Source organism: Trachypithecus francoisi, unplaced genomic scaffold (genome assembly GCF_009764315.1).
Source record: "Trachypithecus francoisi isolate TF-2019V2 unplaced genomic scaffold, Tfra_2.0 Lachesis_group20, whole genome shotgun sequence".
Lineage (NCBI taxonomy): Eukaryota > Metazoa > Chordata > Mammalia > Primates > Cercopithecidae > Trachypithecus > Trachypithecus francoisi.
In genome coordinates this window covers 11,993,834-12,013,872 of record NW_022681466.1, presented here as the reverse complement: position 1 = coordinate 12,013,872, position 20,039 = coordinate 11,993,834, and the positions used below count along the sequence as shown (strand labels likewise).

General features: G+C 47.5%; 1 protein-coding gene across 2 annotated transcripts in view; it reads right to left on the bottom strand.

Annotated features, from left to right (window-relative positions):
* The window catches only part of RPTOR (regulatory associated protein of MTOR complex 1), a 418,953-nt gene extending 401,630 nt beyond the window's left edge, over positions 1-17,323 (bottom strand). Inside the window, exon 1 of one of the 2 annotated variants that reach the window (XM_033182532.1) lies at positions 16,357-17,323. Coding sequence is in view for 1 of the 2 variants with exons in the window: in XM_033182531.1 (XP_033038422.1) it covers positions 16,357-16,518 (162 nt within the window). In the remaining variant the exon portion in view is untranslated. The remainder of the gene's footprint in view (positions 1-16,356) is intronic. The other variant, XM_033182531.1, reaches the window with a different exon arrangement.
* Positions 17,324-20,039: the final 2,716 nt, after the last annotated feature.

The window sequence follows — 20,039 nt, the reverse complement described above, 5'->3', positions numbered from 1 at the left end:
ACAGTCCAGCTCAGGCCTGCATGACAGAGAAGAGGACACCAAAATATCAGCAGTGGCCTCTTGGTCCATTCCTACTGCTACAACAAAAATACCTAAGACTGGGTAATTTATAAATAGCAGGAATGTACTTCTCACAGTTCTAGAGGTTGAGAAGTTCACAATCAAGGTGTCAGCATCTGGGCGTCTAGTGAGGGCTGCTCTAGGCTTCAGAGACGGCACCTTTGTGCTGTGTCCTCACTTGGCGCAAGGCAGGGGGCGAAAAGGGCCCAGCTAGTGCCCTCCACCCCTTTCAGAAGGCACCCATCCCACCCAAAGGGCAGAGCCTTGTGGCCTAATCACCTCCAAAAGAGCCCTTCTTTTTTTTTTTTTTTGAGACGGAGTCTCAGTCGCCCAAGCTGGAGTGCAGTGGTGTGATCTCGGCTCACTGCAACCTCCGCCTCCTGGGTTCAAGCGATTCTTCTGCCTCAGCCTCCCGAGTAGCTGGGACTACAGGCACGTGCCACCATGCCCAGCTAATTATTGTATTTTTAGTAGAGACAGGGTTTCACCATGTTGGCCAGGCTGGTCTAGAACTCCTGACCTCCAGTGATCTGCCCGCTTTGACCTCCCAAAGTGCTGTGATTACAGGCGTGAGCCACTGGGCCTGGCCTGGCCCCCTCTCTTCTGTTTCACTCGGGACTTAAATTCCAGCATGAATTTTGGAGGTACACAAACATTCAAACCATAGCAAGGGGCGTAGTGGGATTTTATGTAATTTTTCTTCCATTGTTATGTTTTTCCATAGATTGTTCTAAACATTTTACATTGATATGTGTTATTTTTGTAATCTGAAGGAATAAAAACAAGTTTTCAAGGAAGTGGGTTACTCCAAATTTAAAAAAAATAAAATGTTAAAATGTTTTTCAACTATTAAGGCCATTTTCAGTCTAAAGTTTTATTTAAAGAACAAAAACTCTTCAGGAGCCAGGCACAGTTGCTCATGCCTGTAAACCCGGCACTTTGTGAGGCTGAGGAGGGAGGATCCCTGGAAGCCAAGAGTTTGAGAGCAGGCTGGTGGTTGTGTGCACCTGTGGTCCCAGATACTCTGAAGGCTGAGGTGGCAGAATTGCTTGAGCCCAGGAATTCAAGGCTGCAGTGAGCTATGATTACACCCCTGCACTCCAGTCTCGGTGACAGAGCAAGGCCCTGTCTCAAAAAAATTTTTTTAAAAATTTAAAAACTCTTCAGGGAAAACATTCACACCGGCTGACCCAGTAAAAACACATCTTGGTGAAAAGAGCTGTGTGTATGAAGTAAAAGGCTGCACAGCGGTTCTCTGGAGCCTGAGCCCTGAGGCCAAACTGCGGGTCTGACCCAAGCTCTGCCCCCTGCCAGGCCAGACCAGCAACAGACCAGGAACCATCGAAACCACCCACTATTGATGCAGGATGGTAGCCCACCCAATGAAGCCACATGTGCCAACATGAAGCATCTTCAAGATATCAGTGACAAGGCAGGCGACGGTCACACCTAGCTGAAAACTACATCTGGACCTCAGCAAGGACTTACAGAAAATCCAGGAAAAATCGGATTTAACTTTTTGACAGTACTTTTGTTTTAATATATCTTTAAACTGCTTGTCCGATCTACCTTGTTTTTTGTTTTGAGACAGTCTTGTTCTGTTGTCCAGGCCCTTGTTTTTTGTTTTGAGACAGAGTCTTGCACTGTTGCCCAGGCTGGAGTGCAGGGGTGCAATCTCGGCTCACTGCAATCTCTGCCTCCCAGGTTCAAGCCATTCTCCTACCTCAGCCTCCTGAGTAGCTGGGATTACAGGTGTGCGCCACCACACCCAGGTAGTTTCTGTATTTTTAGTAGAGACGGGGTTTCACCATGTTGGCCAGGCTAGTCTCGAACTCCTGACTTCAAGTGATCCACCCACCTCAGCCTCCCAAAGTGCTGGGATTACAGGCGTGAGCCACCACGCCCGGCCTTGTCTGATCTACTTTTAAGGATAAAATAAACAGCTCTCCAAGAAAACATCAAACTAAAAGATGCTCACTGTGTACTGGGGAAACTGTCAAGACCACCCAGCCCCCAAGCAGGGGAGCGAGGGGTAGCAGGGGCAAACCAAGGCCAGACATCGAGGGCACAAGATCAACCATCGTTTCAGGCAACAATTTCAACACATCCCACCAAAACATTCTGTACGTTCTCACAAGCAAACACGTGTTCTTTGCCTTTCCAAATGCCCGGTGTATCTTGCTTTTCTCTCCTACATCCAACTAGGAGGCTGCGTGTCACCCTACCTCCTCCTGCACCTAAGCAGTTACTAAGGGTCTCAATTATGCTTCCAGGGGCTCTTGCGGCTGCCGGGCCTGTCACTCCCAGCCCGAGCTGCCACCAGACCCTCATCTCCTCCTACCCTCAAGAGCCTCCCCACCCCACACTATGCTCCTCCCTCACACACACATATACTCACAAATACACACGCACTGACACATAAATACATACGCATAAACACGTACACACATACACACACACAGACATCAACACACATGCATACACATAAGCATATGTACACTCACACATACACAGACTCACACAAACACATATTCACACATATACACTTACAGGTATACAGTCACACATACAGTTACACACACATAAACACATGTACACACTCAGACACATATACACATACTCACACACCCCAATCTGCAGCCACACGGATCTTTGTAAAATACCATCCCCTGGGCTGGGCGCGGTGGCTCACGTCTGTAATCCCAGCACTTTGGGAGGCTGAGGTGGTGGATCACTCGAGCCCAGGAGTTCAAGACCAGCCTGACCAACATGGTGAAACCCTGTTTCTACAAAAAAATACAAAAATTACTCAGGCATGGTGGCACATGCCTGTAGTCCCAGATACTCAGAAGGCTGAGGCAGGAGAATCACCTGAGACCAGGGAGGTCGAGGCTGCAGTAAGCAGTAACTGCGACATTGCACTCCAGCCTGAGTAACAGTGAGACCCTGTCTCAAAAAAAATTAAAAATAAAATAAAATAAAATGCCATTCTGAACATGTCACCACCCTGCTTTAAAAGCTTTCTTACTTGTCCTTAAGATAAAATCCAAATTCCTGTGGCCTGATAAGCCGGTCAGGATCTGTCCTACCCAGCCCGCCGGTTCACAGGTGTCTTAATTCTTCTCTTCTCAGGGTCTCTGCTCCCTTCCTTGACTCAACAGTTATTGATCACCTATTGACTGCCAGTCGCCCCGGGAACAGCCTTGGACACAGTGGTGAACACAGAGTCCCTGTTCTCTATACAACAACCTAGTGGGGAGACAAAACAAACACGTAGCCAAGTGTTGGGGAGTAGCAGTGTGGGAAGGGGATGGCAGGCACTGGGCACCAGGCGGGCATGAGCCGGCTCCCACAGCGCGAGGGAGGGCCCCTTGTAGGAGGACCCCCAACAGTGTTTCCCTGAAGACCCCACTCACTCACCTCCCAGCTCCTGCACGTCCCAGTTCCTCCGGCTGAACCTTCCGCCCTCTCCCCTCCATTCTGTTTCAGCTACTGGCTTAGAGCTCCCACCTCCAGAAGGCCTATCTCTGTCCGGCCCATCCAGCCACCACCACCTCACACCCTGCCTCCTGCACTGTCATCCATCTCCCCTGATAGACTGGAAAACGCCTTCAATGCAAGAATTACTCCCCACGGTATCTGCAGCACTTAGCCCAGTGCCCGGCACAGAGAAGGGGCTTGATGATAGTAGCTGAATGACTAAATTCTATAAATCAGTCATTTGTGAATTCATTGTCCATCCTCCGCCCTGCTCCCCCAACCACTCCACCTGAGTACACAGATCTTCGTCTCAGCCACCATGGACTCCACAGTCCATCCAGCAAGGCGCTCAGCCAAGTCTCTGGTACAGAACAGGCACCATCTCAATGGCCAGCAGCAGAATTCCTGAAATCGCTACCTTGTTACTCAAGGGCAGATCATGACTGCACTGTGCTTTTACTCAGCTGCGTATAAGGATGTTGTTTTTCTCTAATAAGATGTAAATTCCTACAGGGCCATGACCATGTCTTCCATCCCCTTCTCCCCATGCAACCCTACATGCAGTGCCGTCTATGTAGAACAACAGCAATTGGCCGGGCGCGGTGGCTCAAGCCTGTAATCCCAGCACTTTGGGAGGCCAAGACGGGCGGATCACGAGGTCAGGAGATCGAGACCATCCTGGCTAACACGGTGAAACCCCGTCTCTACTAAAAAATACAAAAAACTAGCTGGGCGAGGTGGCGGGTGCCTGTAGTCCCAGCTACTCGGGAGGCTGAGGCAGGAGAATGGCGTAAACCCGGGAGGCAGAGCTTGCAGTGAGCTGAGATCCGGCCACTGCACTCCAGCCTGGGCGATCGAGCGAGACTCCATCTCAAAAAAAAAAAAACAGCAATTTCCCCACAAAACACTGACTAATGCTGACACTTACTTTTAGACAGCATGAGTCGATTGTTCAGATAGCTGGGGTCTGTGCATTTCACCATAGGTAATGTTTACCTCAGAAAACAATGAAGCCAACCTCTTGTAGCATTGCTTTCCCAAGTGGCCAGGGCTGGCCATTCGGAGGCTCCCTTCTGTGCATTCCAGGTTTGAGCCGGTGATTCAATGAGGATGATGGAGCTGGTTTCCCATGGCTGGGGAGGGAGTGGTAGCAGGAAAAGCGGGAAGGGCAGAACAGATCATGGTGAGGAGCTGGACTGGAGCTCTCTCTGCACATCCATGGTTTCCAGCATACACAGAGAAACAAGAGGTAAACGAGACACAGAGAGCGCCATCCTCTCTCCTGCTCAGAGGGCCAACCAACAGGAGACGCATGCCATACCAAGGGCCTGGCACACAGCCCCAGCTCTTAAATGCACATGTTCTTGGCTTCTCAATGCCATTCGCCACTAACAGGAACCAGGCTCCTTGGAGAAAGGCTAATTCCAGGACTGGGGCAGCGAGGGTGCAGAGTGAGCTTGGGCCCTCTGGCTGTGCTGGAAAGCCAGGACGTGCTCCTAAGCAGGTATGGCAAAATGGCAGCATCAGCCAGGAGGCGGCCACTCAGCAAGAAAGGGCTTGATGGTAACGGGTCAAATGAGCATGACAGCACCGGGACAAAGCACCGCCGTGTGCTCCTGATGGGATTCACGGAAAAAGACGCATCATTACCCCAAACGCCCCACCTCAGTATGACGATGAGGAGAGACGAGGCAGCTCAAAGTCAGGACAATCTACAACATGCAAGGCCAACAAGTTCACAGAGACAGAAAGTAGAACAGCAGTTACCAAGGGCTGGGGAAGGGGAATGGGGAGTTGGTGTTTAATGGAGACAGTTTCAGTCTGGGAAGATGGAAAGCTTCTGGAGATGGCTGCTGGTGGCGGCTGCACAAGCATGTGGGTGTGCTTACTGCCACTGAACTGTGTGCTGAAAGATGGTCGAGATGGTAAATTCACCACAATTTAAAAAAATCAAGGTCAAGAAAGTCTAAAACAGACCGAGAGACTCCTTTAGATTAAGGTAGGCTACACAGACACAACCACCAAATGCAACGCATGATCCTGGGTGACAGGCGGGGCATAATGAACACAGTACTGGGCAGGCAGCAACACCTGACCTTCTGAACTAGAGAGCCGGGAGCACATATCCATGATACACGTCCTGACTCTCACAACGGCACTGTGCTTACGTAAGAAAATGGCCTCCTCTGCGGAGACAGACACGGTGTTTAGGAGTAGAAGGGGGACAGCATCTCCAACTCAGTCTGAATATGTACATGGAGGGCGACAGTAAACAAGCCGAGACGTAAACAATCTGGGAACCTGGGCAAAGGCTATAGGGAAGCTCATGATACTATTCTTACAGGTTTTCTGTCAGTTTGAAATTACATCAACATTTTAAAATACAAAAAGTACTAGTCAAGAACAATAAATGCACCTGAAAAATATACCGACAGCTGGGTAAAATTCAAACTTGTTATTAGGGACTGTCTCCTCTTCAGCTGTTTCCTGTTCTGCCTCTAAAGGCATGAAAATTCTCTGCAGAGTCACACCTACCAGTACGTGACACGTTTAAAGGTTTCAGGGGTTTTTTTTGAGACAGGGTCCAGCTCTGTCACCCAGGCTGGAGGGCAGTGACACGATCATAGCTCACTGCAGCCTCGACCTCCCTGACTCAAACCATCCCCTTGACTCAGCTATCCGAGTAGCTGCGACCACAGGCGCACGCCACCATGCCCGGCTAATTTTTCGTATTTTGTAGAGCCAGAGTTTCACCACATTGACCAGTCTGGTCTCAAACTCTTGAGCTCAAATAATCCACCCGCCTCAGCCTCCCAAAGTGCTGGGATTACAGGCATGAGCCACTGTGCCCAGTCTAGAACACAGTGAAAGCATTGCTTTATAATGCCAAATAGTTACTGGAATGGCATGTTCCATATATTTATGTACTTACTTATTATTATTTTTTGAGACAGAGTCTCGCTCTGTCACCCAGACTGGAGTGCAGTGGCACAATCTCGGCTCACTGCAACCTCTGCCTCCAGGGTTCAAGTGATTCTCCTGCCTCAACCTCCAGAGTAGCTGGGATTACAGGTATCTGCCACCATGACCGGCTGAGTTTTGGATTTTTAGTAGAAACAGGGTTTCACCATGTTGGCCAGGCTGGTCTCGAACTCCTGACCTCAAGTGATCTGCCCTCCTCGGCCTCCCAAAGTGCTGAGATTACAGGCGTGAGCCACTGTGCCCAGCCATTTTCCATATATTTAGACTTAGAAAAGGTATCAAACTTCAGCTCTCCTGAAACAAGTATTGTAGATGACCAAAATACCTTTTTATTTTTGTACTGATTGATTGACTGATTGATTTTGAGACAAAGTCTCACTCTGTCGCCCAGCCTGGAATGCAGTGGCCTGATCTTGGCTCACTGCAACCTCCACCTCCCGGGTTCAAGCGATTCTCATACCTCAGTCTCCCAAGTAGTTGGGTAACAGGCATCCACCACCATGCCTGACTAATTTTTATATTTTTGGTAGAGACGGGGGTTTCACCATGTTGACCAGACTGGTCTTGAACTCCTGTCCTCAAGTGATCCTCCCACCTTAGCCTCCAAAAGTCCTTTTTAAAGTCATTTGAATAAGAGGAGGATAGAGTCAGAAACCTGGAGGACAGCTCCTGTGTGTAATCCACATGGTATCTTGTTAAAACTCTAGCTCTACAACTCCACAGGGTGATAATGAGGAGGAAATGTTCGTATCCATTTCAAGACTCTTCCACAGCTCTTCGGAACGAAACAATAAGACAGAGTTTCACTCCGTCACCTGGGCTGGAGTGCAGTGGCAAGATCTTGGCTCACTGTAACCGCCACCTCCCGGGTTCAAGCTATTCTCCTGCCTCAGCCTCCCAAGTAGCTGAGATTACAGGCACCCGCCACCATGCCCGGCTCATTTTTTGGTATTTTTAGTAGAGACGGGGTTTCACCATGCTGGCCAGGTTGGTCTCAAACTCCTGACCTCAGGTGATCCGCCTGCCTCAGCCTCCCAAAGTGCTGGGATTACAGGTGTGAGCCACCGCGCCCGGCCAGCATGTTTTAAGTTTTCTTTTTTTAATCTAGGCAGATGGTCTCTCTGTGGCTCCTGAAACTCGCATGAGACTCACTAATGAAAAGTATATCCACTTCAAGAGCAAATAAAAAGAGCGGAACTGTACCAGCCAGCCGGTCCACACTAGACCCACAAACTCCGCCCACTGGAACCCACCCACTTCACACTCTATTTCTACTTTCTTTAAATCAGTAGGATCCATGCTCTAGTGCCCATTCCTACCGCAGCTGCCTCTTCTGTGGCTCCCAACGTTTCTTTTTTTGCTGTTTTTACTGAAGCAGGGTCTCACTCTATTACTCAGGCTGAAGTGCAGCAGTGCAATCATAGCTTACTACTGCAGCCTCCACCTCCCAGGCTCAAGTGAGCCTCCTGCCTCAGCCTCCTGAGTTGCTGGGACCACAGGTGCGCACCACCACGTCCGGCTTATGTTTTACTTTTTGTAGAGACAGGGCCTCACTTTGTTGCTTAGGCTGGTCTCAAATTCCTGGGCTCAGCATGTCGTTGGTGACGGGGAGCTGCTCCAGAATCCCAGCCAGGGAATTGTTGTGCATACGTTTGTGTTTAGAAAGATCTTGTTGTCTGTGGATGCAGTAGAGGGATGAGAGAGGGGTGAGACAGACTTCTGGAGAAACAGGAGGCCCTGACGGTGGCCACTGCCCTTACAATCACACAAGCACTCGTGTGAGTGTCTCATGTGAGTGTCTCATGTGAGTCTCAGGAACCACAAAGAAAGTATCTATCTAGATTAAAAAAAAAAAAAACTTTTTACGTCCTCCCAGCTCAGCCTCCCAAAGTGCTGGAATTACAAGTGTGAGCCACCAAGCCCAGCCCCCAGGGTTTCTCACCTGGATTAGCACAACTCCTCTCCACTTGGTGCTCCCGCCTCCAGCCTCGCCCCTCTCCAATCGCCCCACTCCATCCATAGCCAGTAAGGTATTTCAAAACACAAATGGATGCACAACAACTCCCCAGCTGGAATCCTGGGGCAGTTCCCCATCACCAACTACATGAAGTCACTGGCTGCTGGGAGTTTAATGCTGGTCAATGTGAATGATTTCTTTCATAAATGCAGTTCAATGCAAATGATTTACTTATTTAATACTAAATCAAGATGCTCCCAATAATAATGTCATTCTCACCTGTAATTACTATGATTGATACCTATACCTGTGTATTATAATTTGGTGCTACCGTGTCTGTCAGTCTATCTAGGCAGCAGGGCCCTGGAGAGACAGGATATTGCCCATGAGCGATCCACCTTGGCTGAACCTCAGGCCACCTCCTCCTTGCCAGACAGAGTGGACGTTCCTTCAGACAGACTGCGTGCTCCTCCACTCCCAGCACAAGAGCTACTAGGTAGGTGGTGGTGCATCTCCCTCTGGACACGCACTAGAAATCTGGAGCAATAGGAGAGCCTGAACCGAGATCACACCACTGCACTCCAACCTGGGCAACAGAGCAAGATTCCATCTCAAAAAAAACAAAACCAAAAACACCTATCCACTGGTGAACTTTTTGTACCCTATTACATTAAAATCCACTGGTCTAACATTGAATGGATCTTTTACCCATGGATGATTTTGTAATATCATGGATTGGTCATCTGGAAATACTGGTTCACTGAATCATGCTAATGTTCCAAATGTGGGCACATTTCATTCTACAACATTAATTCCATTCATTAATATCACTATGGATCTCACGGAAACATCTTTAAGTCTTGGGAAGCTGCCAAGCTCACAGCAGCAGATACAAGTTTTCCAAAACCAATTTTCACTTGAAGGTTCAAATTTCATGACTGGCAACAAATACTGTCAGTTGTATTCCTTGAAGTGACAGCTCACTGAGTTCATGTTCAGAAACACGTCTGCCGAGTACACAGGCCTGAATATCCAGAGGTGGCCTGTCGGTGATTCCACTGGGGCATGCTGTGTCCATGAGGGCAGCAGATACCCCTCCTCCAGGCAGCCACTGGGCTTTGCCTGCAGCAGAAGCAGCAGCACACACAGTCTGAAAAAGATGTGTGCTCAAGAGTCAAGATTTAGTAAAAGTCATCATTTTCACTGCTTTATTAGCAAGGACATTCTCTCCACGTGCATGGCAAAGAAATCAGGAACTATTAGTACATCTGGGCACTGCTGTCTTGATTCGTCACTTTAGCACTGTCAGTGCAGATATCAACAGAGTGGAAAAGACCAACAGTGTTCCATTATTATGAAAACAGTTTTGACCTTGTGGATCCCTCCAATGGTCTAGGGGAAGCCCCAGCACACAGGGCACATGCTGTGAGCAGACTGAGCATCATTCTCTGTCTGCCCAATGTTGATCTGCTGGTCTGCTATGTTAGACCCTATGACCTCCTAACATAAATTTTTCAGTTGAGACATTATGATACAGTTTTGGTTTTATTTTGAACTAAACTTTGTTTCTCCCTCTGGACAGGTTCCATTTCCTGTCACTGCTAGCCATGTTACTTACGTAACTTTAGGCAGGCCGTTCAGTTAAAACCTCAGTTACCTCATCAGTAACGTGGAGATAATGATCCCTAGGTAATTTATGGTGCCGTTGAGCCTTAAAGATAACGTATGTGAAAGCCCTTTGTAAACTATCAATTTTGTATCAGTATAGTTTTATTGAAGCCCTACTATGTGCCAAGCACTGTCCTATGGACTAGCATAGACTAGACTAGGTCCTTGCTTTATGATGAAAAGCTCACATCTCCAGGAGGAAGTAGGGAGAAAAACATCAGAGAAATAAAGAGCCATCATGAGGGATTATGAGTGATAGGGTGGCTGCTTCAGATGGGGTGATGGTGGGCCTCTCTGAGGAAGGAACCTAGATGCTAAGTATGAATGACGTGAAGGAGCCAGGTGTGCAAAGATCAGAGAGAAAAGCATTCCAGGAGTTTCTATCCAAGAAGCAGAAAAAGCAGGCAGAGGCCAAATCATGAAGGCTTTGTGAACTAGCAAGAGGAGTCTGCATTCTACTTTAAGCACAGAGAAAGCCAATGGAGACCACCAGTAAGGAAGTAACAGAATCTGATTCACACTTTCAAAAAATCCCTCTGGCCAGCTGTGATGGCTCATGCCTGTAATCCAGCACCTTGGGAGGCCGAGGTGGAAGGATCACTTGAGCTCAGGAGTTCAAGACCAGCCTGGCCAACATGGTGAAATCCCATCTCTACGAAAAATACAAAAAATTAGCCTGGCGTGGTGTCATGCACTGGTAGTCCCAGCTACTCGGGAGGCTGAGGCACGAGAATCTCATGAACTCGGGAGGCGGAGGTTGCAGTGAGCCGAGATCATGCCACTGTACTCCAGCCTGAGTGACAGGGAGAGACTCCATTTCAAAATAAATAAAAATAAAAGATTCCTCTGACTGCTATGTGAAAAACTGGTTTCAGGGCAAGAATGGACATAGGGAGAGCAGTCAGGACACGCATGGAGTACCCAGACAAGAGACAGCGGCTGCCTGAACTGGGGCTGCAGCAGTGGAGACAAAATGAAGCAGGCCAATGTAAGACATGCTTTGGAAGTAACGCTGATGTCTAATGAATTGGATGCAGCAATAAAAAGAGGGAGAGGAAATAATTAAGGATAAACTCTAAACTTACAGCTTGAACAACTGAGTGGATGGTGGTTTTGGCAAGTGGTGATGGAGAAAACTAAGAAACGCAGGCAATAGGTAGGCATCGAAGACAGAAATTTCAGGCCTGATCAGAACTAAAGATTGGGGGTTTAAGCATCACTGGCGTGTAGACAGTATTTAAAATCCTGGGCCCCGATGAGATCTGCTAGGGAGGGGCACACCCAGAACAGAGAATGGAGTCCAAGATCAATTCCTGGGGTGCCCCTGCATTTAGGTGTCGGGTAGCAAAGGAGTCTGAGAAGGAACAACTAGTGACCTAAGAGGAAAATCCAAGTTTCGTGAAGGCACAGAAGCAAGTGAGGAAAGAGCTTTATGAAGAGGCGATGGTCCACGTTGTGGGATGCTGCTGAAAGGTGAAATAAGGACAGAGAAGAGAACTTTCTATTTAGCAACAAACCGTGGCCATGTGGAGAGCAGTCTCAGGGGAGTGGAACAGGGCACAGTTGGAACGTGGAGAGGACGCGAGGTGAGGAAAGCAGAGGGGGTAGTATAGGATTATGAAGGATCGCTATTACCCGTGCGGAAAAGGCTGCCTAAACCTTTGGCAGTCCGTGTATTAGCTGAACAGATCTACTCTGCTTCCTCCATGACCTATGCAAAGTATGGCTACAGAGCAATGCAACTGAGCCTAGAGAATGGTTTACAGAATAGTCTTCTTCATCTTACCGTTACATCCCCTACACATGTAGACATAGCACGCCTGTCAGTGGTGCTCCACATGCATGGAAATAGTGTGTCTGGCAATGACCCCACACACGTGTACACAGAACATGTCTGCCAGGGGTGCTACCTGCATGTAGACAGTATGTCTGCCAGTCTACATGTGTGTAGACATAGCATGTCTGTCAACACTTTCAGAGCAACAGCTCTCAAGCATCCCTGATTCCATCCCACATATTCCAGGGCAAAGAGTCATCTGAGACCACTTATCCCCACTACCCACTTTCCAGTAGGAAAATGAACTCTGTGATAACTATAAAGTATCACAGTTAGACCAGTGGTAATCTGTAATCTCAGCACTTTGCAAGGCCGAGGCGGGTGGATCACCTGAGATCAGGAGTTTGAGACCAGCCTGGCCAACATGGTGAAACCCCGTCTCTAATAAAAATACAAAAAAAATGAGCCAGGCCTAGTGACGGGCCCCTGTAATCCCAGCTACTCAGGAGACAGAGGCAGGAGAATCGCTTGAACCCAGGAGGCAGAGGTTGCAGTGAGCCAAAAACACAAATAGGGGAGATATATACATATCTGTTTTAGCCAAAGGTCTGTGAATGATTCATTCTGAACTACAATTCATATACGTCTAATTATTTGAAAATTGTAAGCTAAAAACACTACGGATGCATGCATGCCTCATTCACTATAAATAGCAGAATTAACCAAACAACAAACTAACTTGATAATAATAATTTTAAACTAACGGTTTAAAATTAGAAACTTAGAAGTTAACTTAGAAATTAACTTATAAGCCGGGCGCGGTGGCTCAAGCCTGTAATCCCAGCACTTTGGGAGGCCGAGACGGGCGATCACGAGGTCAGGAGATCAAGACCATCCTGGCTAACACGGTGAAACCCTGTCTCTACTAAAATACAAAAAAAAAAACTAGCCGGCGAGGTGGCGGGCGCCTGTAGTCCCAGATACTCGGGAGGCTGAGGCAGGAGAATCGCGTGAACCGGGAGGCGGAGCTTGCAGTGAGCTGAGATCCGGCCACTGCACTCCAGCCTGGGCGACAGAGCGAGACTCCGTCTCGAAAAAAAAAAAAAAAAAAAAAAAAAAAAAAAAAAAAGAAATTAACTTATAAATTAAAATGTGGTAAAAGTGGCATTTGAAAACCAAGACTGACTGAAAACAAAAATGGCAGGCGTCCCAACTGCGAGCAGGCACAGGCTGTCGCTCTGGAAGGATGCCAGATGTCAATGAGCAAAAGAAACTTCTTGGGAATCATCAGTCAGTCAGCTTTGGTAAAGATGTCAACTTTAGGGATCTGTAGCAAGGCCACTAAATAGGATGCCAGTGAGTAATCATTACTATATGCACAAAATAAAAGTGTATGGAATTGCACGTTAGTCACGAGAAGCAAAATCTCAGCTTGCATTTAGGGCAGTCAATGGCCACCAGGAAGGAGTTGACGTAGCTCCTAGCACAGAATAACACTCACGCATTTCACTTTAGTCATGCTGTTCCACCAGACTGGAGGCCACCTCCAGCACAGTGAGACAGTGTGGTCTGGAGGCCTGGGTAACAGAGATTCTTACGTAGGTAACCCGCTGGTCAAAAAATTCCCCAGGGCCAGGCGCTGTGGCTCACACCTGTAATCCCAGCACTTTGGGAGGCTGAGGCAGGTAGATGACCTGAGGTCAGCAGTTCAAGACCAGCCTGGCCAACATGGTGAAACACCATCTCTATCAAAAATATTTTTAAAAATTAGCCAGGCGCCTGTAATCTGAGAATAGCTTGATCCCGGGAGGTGGAGGTTGCAGTGAGCCAAGACCGTACCACTGCACTCCAGCCTGGGCAACAAGAATGAAACTCCATCTCAAAAACAAAAAAACCACCCCAGGCTGAGCATGTTGGCTCACACCCATAATCCTAGCACTTTTGGAGGCCAAGGCAGGAGGACTGCTTGAGCCCAGGAGTTCAAGACCAGCCTGCGCAACACAGTGAGACTTCCCAACCCCAGGCATAGTGGTGCACACTTCTAGTCTTGCTACTGGGGAGGCTGAGGTGGGAGGATCATTTGGGCCCAGGAGGTCGAGGCTGCAGTGAGCCGTGTGATCTCACCACTGTACTCCAGCCTGGATGACAGAGCAAGACCCTGTCTCAAAAAAAAAAAAAAACAGAAAAACACTCCACAAACGGTTTGTTCAGCCTACAGTGTTGGACTACAATGTGTTTGGTAATATATCTGAATTAGTAAGAATATTTACAAATTGGAAGACTTTACATTTAAAAAAATAAAAGTTTGCTGGCTTCTCAAAGACAAAGAAAGAGAGAGGCCTGGCCAAGGCCCAGTTGCCCCTTCAGTTACGGCATCAGGGAGCTCCTGTTCCCACCCTCCAGAAACTGTCACACACACTGTGTCAAATGTCAGCTGCCATTTATCTTTATCTGTGAATCTATGCCATCATTCTTCTTAAATGTGGCCTGTTTCATTCACTGATGCTACCTTCTCACTCTTAGTATCATTTGAGTTTGCAACTGCTGTCCTATAGGGTGTGTGAAATGGTCCATCAAGGTCTGACCTGAGGGAAGAGATGACAAGATTCCAAACTCCCACAAACTCAGCTGAAGATGTTAGCTGCTGATTTTCTCCACTGAAAAAACAGATACCGCAAACTTTCTCCCCAGCTGCTTTCTAAGCAGCAATCTCAGTAGTTACTAAGAGTCACAGAACTTCTGTTTCTCTTAACAACCTGTGAAAAGCTTATTAGGGAATGTTGATCATTCACAAATTAATGTTTTAATTAAAAGATCAAATATATACACATTAATCAGTTTCGAACAGTTGGAACATAGGTTTAGGACAGCTGAAGGAACCACATTTCAAAAGAAAAAAAACTGCCCTCCACATAGAATAAAAAAAAAAAAGTATTTTCATATATGTATAGCTACCACAAAAGCTTTTAACTATATAATTACTACTAAAGATATTCATAAGATAGAATTTATACAACCTCCCCCAGTGTCTAACTTATTTAACTCCTTAAACTGCTTTTCGATTAAACAAATTTTTCTAACCTTTTAGAAGTAAGCCAAATCAGTAACTAAAGTACTGCTTACTACTGACTGACTAGAGTTACCAGAAGTGTAATCTTTATTTATTTATTTATTTTTGAGACAGAGTCTCATTCTGTCTCCTAGGCTAGAGTCCAATGGCACGATCTCAGCTCACTGCAACCCCTGCCTCCCAGGTTTAAGCGATTCTCCAGCCTCAGCTTCTCGAGTAGCTGGGATTACAGGCAGCTGCCACCAAGCCCGGCTAATTTTCGTATTTTTAGTAGAGACAGGGTTTCACCATGTTGGCCAGGCTGGTCTCAAACTCCTGACTTCAGGTGATCCACTCGCCTCGGCCTCCCAAAGTGCTGGGATTACAGGTGTGAGCCACCGCGCCAGCCCAGAAGTGTAATCTTATATATGTTCATCATCATATATTAAAAAACAATAATATTCCATAAACATATACATAAGCCTAGAGGAAATCAAACCTTGTAACACCAACTTCCTCTTTTATACCACTGAAACGTGCAAATAAATAAAAGCAGCCTAGAGGGAGAAAATAACCTACAAAAAGACAAATTACAAGTGTGCATACATGAGAAGCAGTACCACCCTTTTGCTTTTGAGAACAGGAAACAGATGGTGTCTTATGAAGGACAAATTCAACAAAATTCAGCTGTTTTCTTTCCTACCAGCTGCTTGTGAATCACTCTCCACACTCCAACACCATGAGGACAACCTGAAACCTGCACTCAATGCCTCATACCCTAACTCACGATTAAAGAAATCCTGTCTCCAAGTGACAGCAACAGGACGCTACATAAAAGGAGGAAAGTCTAGCTTCAAGACAAATTGTTTAGAAGACTAGAATGAAGTTCACTGTAACTTTAAAATAACTTTGCACTAATTCGTTACTAGTTGAACATTTTCCAGTAATCTCGTTTCCTAGCATAGTATATCAGACTTCTGCACTTCACCCAGCTTGGACATTTTACAAAGTAGACTAATTATGTGGGTATAAGCATTATATCACACCTTGCCCTTCCTCTAAGTGTTAACAGAACAAAGTAGTATGCCGAAGAGCATGTAAATACTCGCAATGCTGTATTTCAAATTTGCTTAACTTTTATTATCTGAATCAGAACTTAGTTGGAATTGAATTAACACTACCCAGTGAATAACGACTAATCAAAACAGCCTTTCCCATTTTCAACCAAAAACTGCAGTCTGAAATGGCTTTTGCTTTCTAATTGACTTACAACGTGTAGCTGGGGGGAAATGTCGGCGCTTTCCCAAGGACACTTTTCAGGCTGTAAACTTTCTTTGTTGGAGAAACTACCAAGTTCAAGGGGTGCCTTCAGAATCCACTTACCCGATCCTTCATCCTCCAGCTCTGAGCTAAGGATTTGGAGCCTTCAATTTTCTCACAGTGCCTCTTTTTCATAAAAGCCAAAGGTAGGTTCCAGTCTGTAAGATCAGCCTCATCTTCCTCCCCCAGGCCCAGAAGAGGCGACTGCAGCATTTCGGACTCCATCAGTGGGGGAGGGGGTGGGGGAGTCCTTGGCAGCAAGCGCTCAAGAACCTCCAGCCTTAAAAACTAGCGTGTATCAGAATTGGTGAAATAAGAAACAGAAAAACGGGAAATCGAAAAACAAATGGATGGAGAGTGCGGAGACCCTTACTCAGGCAAAAAGTCTGAGATCCTTATCGCTAACTCTGAGCGGGAAGTGGGGAGGTGGGGGCCGCTAGGAAATGGGGTAGCCCAAGAAGCTCCGCAGACACACACCAGCCCAAGTCCCAAGCCACTGGCTGCTCCTGAGGCTGCACGTTTCCAGAGGGGCTGCGAGCGGAGCTGTCAAAAGCGTAAGAGACTTCAGGCCTCACGATGACCCTGCTCTCGGCCTCCAACGCCTCAGCAGTTCCGAGGACAGGCAGGCCGCTCTTGGTGCCGGTTCGCCCACTGGGCCGAGGTCTCCGGCCAAGGGATTGGGTTCAAAGGGCCCTGGGTCTCCTCCAGCCACTCTCAGCCCTGCGGGTCCCGCACTCGTCTGAGCTGCCGCAACCAGAGCCAGGACCGGCCCATCGTGCTCGCCCGCACCCGGTTCCTCAACCTCAGGTCCGCGCGGCCTGGCTGGTCCTGGCCTTCAGCCCCGAGGCTCTCTCCTGCCTGAGAACGAGTCCTGAGAAACGGGCGACACGGAACCACGGAGAAAACGGACAATGAGGGCTTATTGGATCAGGGGAGCTTTGCCCTCTGGTTTGGAGCTACAGGGAAACTCATCTCATCAGCACATCAAGGAGGACGCCATATTGCCAGGACCCAGAATGCATCGCGGCCTACGGCGTGGCCGACAGACCAAACCTCCTCAGAGCGTTCTCGCCGCGCCACCCAACAAGCAGCGAAGGAAAGTGAGTCCCTGACCCCATTACCTCGGTTACCGTAATTCCATTTTCCCGTTAGTCGCCATTTGTTCAGTAGAGGCGTGTTATTAAAGTCAGTCCTACAAATGAAACTGTCGGTTTATTTATTTTTCAAAAAACATTGTTATTATAAATGAAGCTACATGCTCCTGAAATTAAAGGAATCAACCGCCTTGTTTCTTCCAGATTTTGAAAAAGCGGCAAAAGGAAAAAGCTTTGAAAAAGCTTCAGGAAAAAACACTGATAATATTAGAAAATATAGTACTTTTTTTTTTTTTAGTGTAGTATCTTCCACAGTGTCAATCAGATTTTCTCTTTTTCATAGAAAACCAAGTGAAAAGCTGGGCGCAGTGGCTCACGCCTGTAATCCCAACACTTTGGGAGGCTGAGGCGAGCAGATCACAAGGTCAAGAGATCGAGATCAGCCTGGCCAACATGGTGAAACCCCTGTCTCTACTAAAAATAGAAAAATTAGCTGTGCGTGGTGGCGCACACCTGTAGTCCCACCTACTCGGGAGGCTGAGGCAGGAGAATCGCTTCAACCAGGGAGGCAGAGGTTGCAGTGAGCTAAGATCAGGTCACTGCACTCCAGCCTGGGAGACTGAGCAAGACTCTTCAGATGAAGAAGAGTCCGAAGCAAGATTCGATGAAAAAAAGTTCATCGGGCCGGGCGCGGTGGCTCAAGCCTGTAATCCCAGCACTTTGGGAGGCCGAGAGGCGGATCACGAGGTCAGGAGTCGACCATCCTGGCTAACATGGTGAAACCCGTCTTACTAAAAATACAGGGGCGACATGGCGGCGCCTGTAGTCCAGCTGCTTGGGAGGCTGAGGCAGGAGAATGGCGTCCCAGGAGGCGGAGCTTGCAGTGACTGAGACCCGACTGCACTCCAGCCTGAGAGCAAGACTCCGTCTCAAAAAAAAAAAAAAAAAAAAGTTCATCGAATACAATTTTTGTTTAATCTGTTTCGTTTGCGAGCATTTATCCTTTTTAAATTTTTTTTCCCACTTCTTGGTAGTACTAGTTTATTCTTACTTTGATATAGCTTCACATGCAGACATCTAAAACTCTACATTTCTGTGCGTGGAGGCAAGCCTCTTGTGTGACTTTCTCTTTTTCAATTCAGGAAATTTGGCTCATTTACTTTTTTTTTTTTTTGAGACGGAGTCTCGCTGGAGGCGGGTGGATCACGAGGTCAGGAGATCGAGACCATCGTGGCTAACACGGTGAAACCTCGTCTCTACTAAAAATACAAAAAATTAGCCGGGCGTAGTGGTGGGTGCCTGTAGTCCCAGCTACTTGGGAGGCTGAGGCAGGACTCTTTGCCAGGCTGGTCTTGGACTCTTGACCTCAGGTGATCCACCTGCCTCAGCCTCCCAAAGTGCTAGGATTACAGGCATGAGCCACCATGCCTGGCCTCAACAACAACAACAAAAAAAAAATGTTTAAATTAGCCAGGCATGGCCGGGCACGGTGGCTCAAGCCTGTAATCCCAGCACTTTGGGAGGCCGAGACGGGCGGATCACGAGGTCAGGAGATCGAGACCATCCTGGCTAACACAGTGAAACCCCGTCTCTACTAAAAATACAAAAAACTAGCCGGGCGAGGTGGCAGGCGCCTGTAGTCCCAGCTACTCGGGAGGCTGAGGCAGGAGAATGACGTGAACCTGGGAGGCGGAGCTTGCAGTGAGCTGAGATCCAGCCACCGCACTCCAGCCTGGGCGACACAGCAAGACTCCGTCTCAAAAAAAAAAAAAAAAATTAGCCAGGCATGATGACATGCGTCTGTAGTACCAACCACTCAGAAGGCTGAGGTAGGAGCATCGCTTGAGCCCAGGAGTTTGAGGCTGCAGTGAGCTGAAATCGCACCACTGCACTCCAGCCTGGGCAATCAAGCAAGACTCTGTCTCAAAAAAAAAAAAAAAAAAGGCAGAATAACCCTTGGCCTGCCTGAACAGAGTGGGAGCACCTTGTCCTACAATGTAAAGGTAGAGACCAGATGACTCCTTCTAGCCCTAAAACTTGGACTGTTTGACAAATAGAATTACAGATACAGCAAAGTGAGCAAGAGAACAAATATAAAACCTGAGTGTTGGGGGCAAATATGACAGAAGGTAGGAGTGAATGCAGGGAGAAATGCAGGGGAAATGGGAGTGGGGGTTGCATAAATGGCTCAGATATATAGCCTTTACCAGGAAGAACTAAGGCAGCTGGATATTCAGTCTCTGAGTTCAGCATTGACCCGCTGCAACTGACCTAATCTTTTCTCAAAACAGAAGACCATCACAGCTGAGGCATTCCATTTGCAGGCAGAATGGGCAGCATTCCATCCTGCAACATTGCCGCTTCTCTGCTAAATCAATCAAGGGCATTGAATGTGTTTTGTCATCAAGAATCAGGAGCAAGACTGGAGGTCAGGGAACTTGAGAAAACCAGGTGCTTCGCTGAGCTGTTGTTTTCCACGCAGGGAGAACAGCCAACTCCGGTCCTTTCCAGAAAAATCTATGCTTAGCTTAAAGGAAACCAAAATAGACATGAAGAATGTTGCTATTGTCTGAGCATCATGACTCTGTTTTTAGTAAAACCCAAGCCACTCCCCTCTGCAGGTCAGATGTTTTGTTGACAATGAAGTGAGAA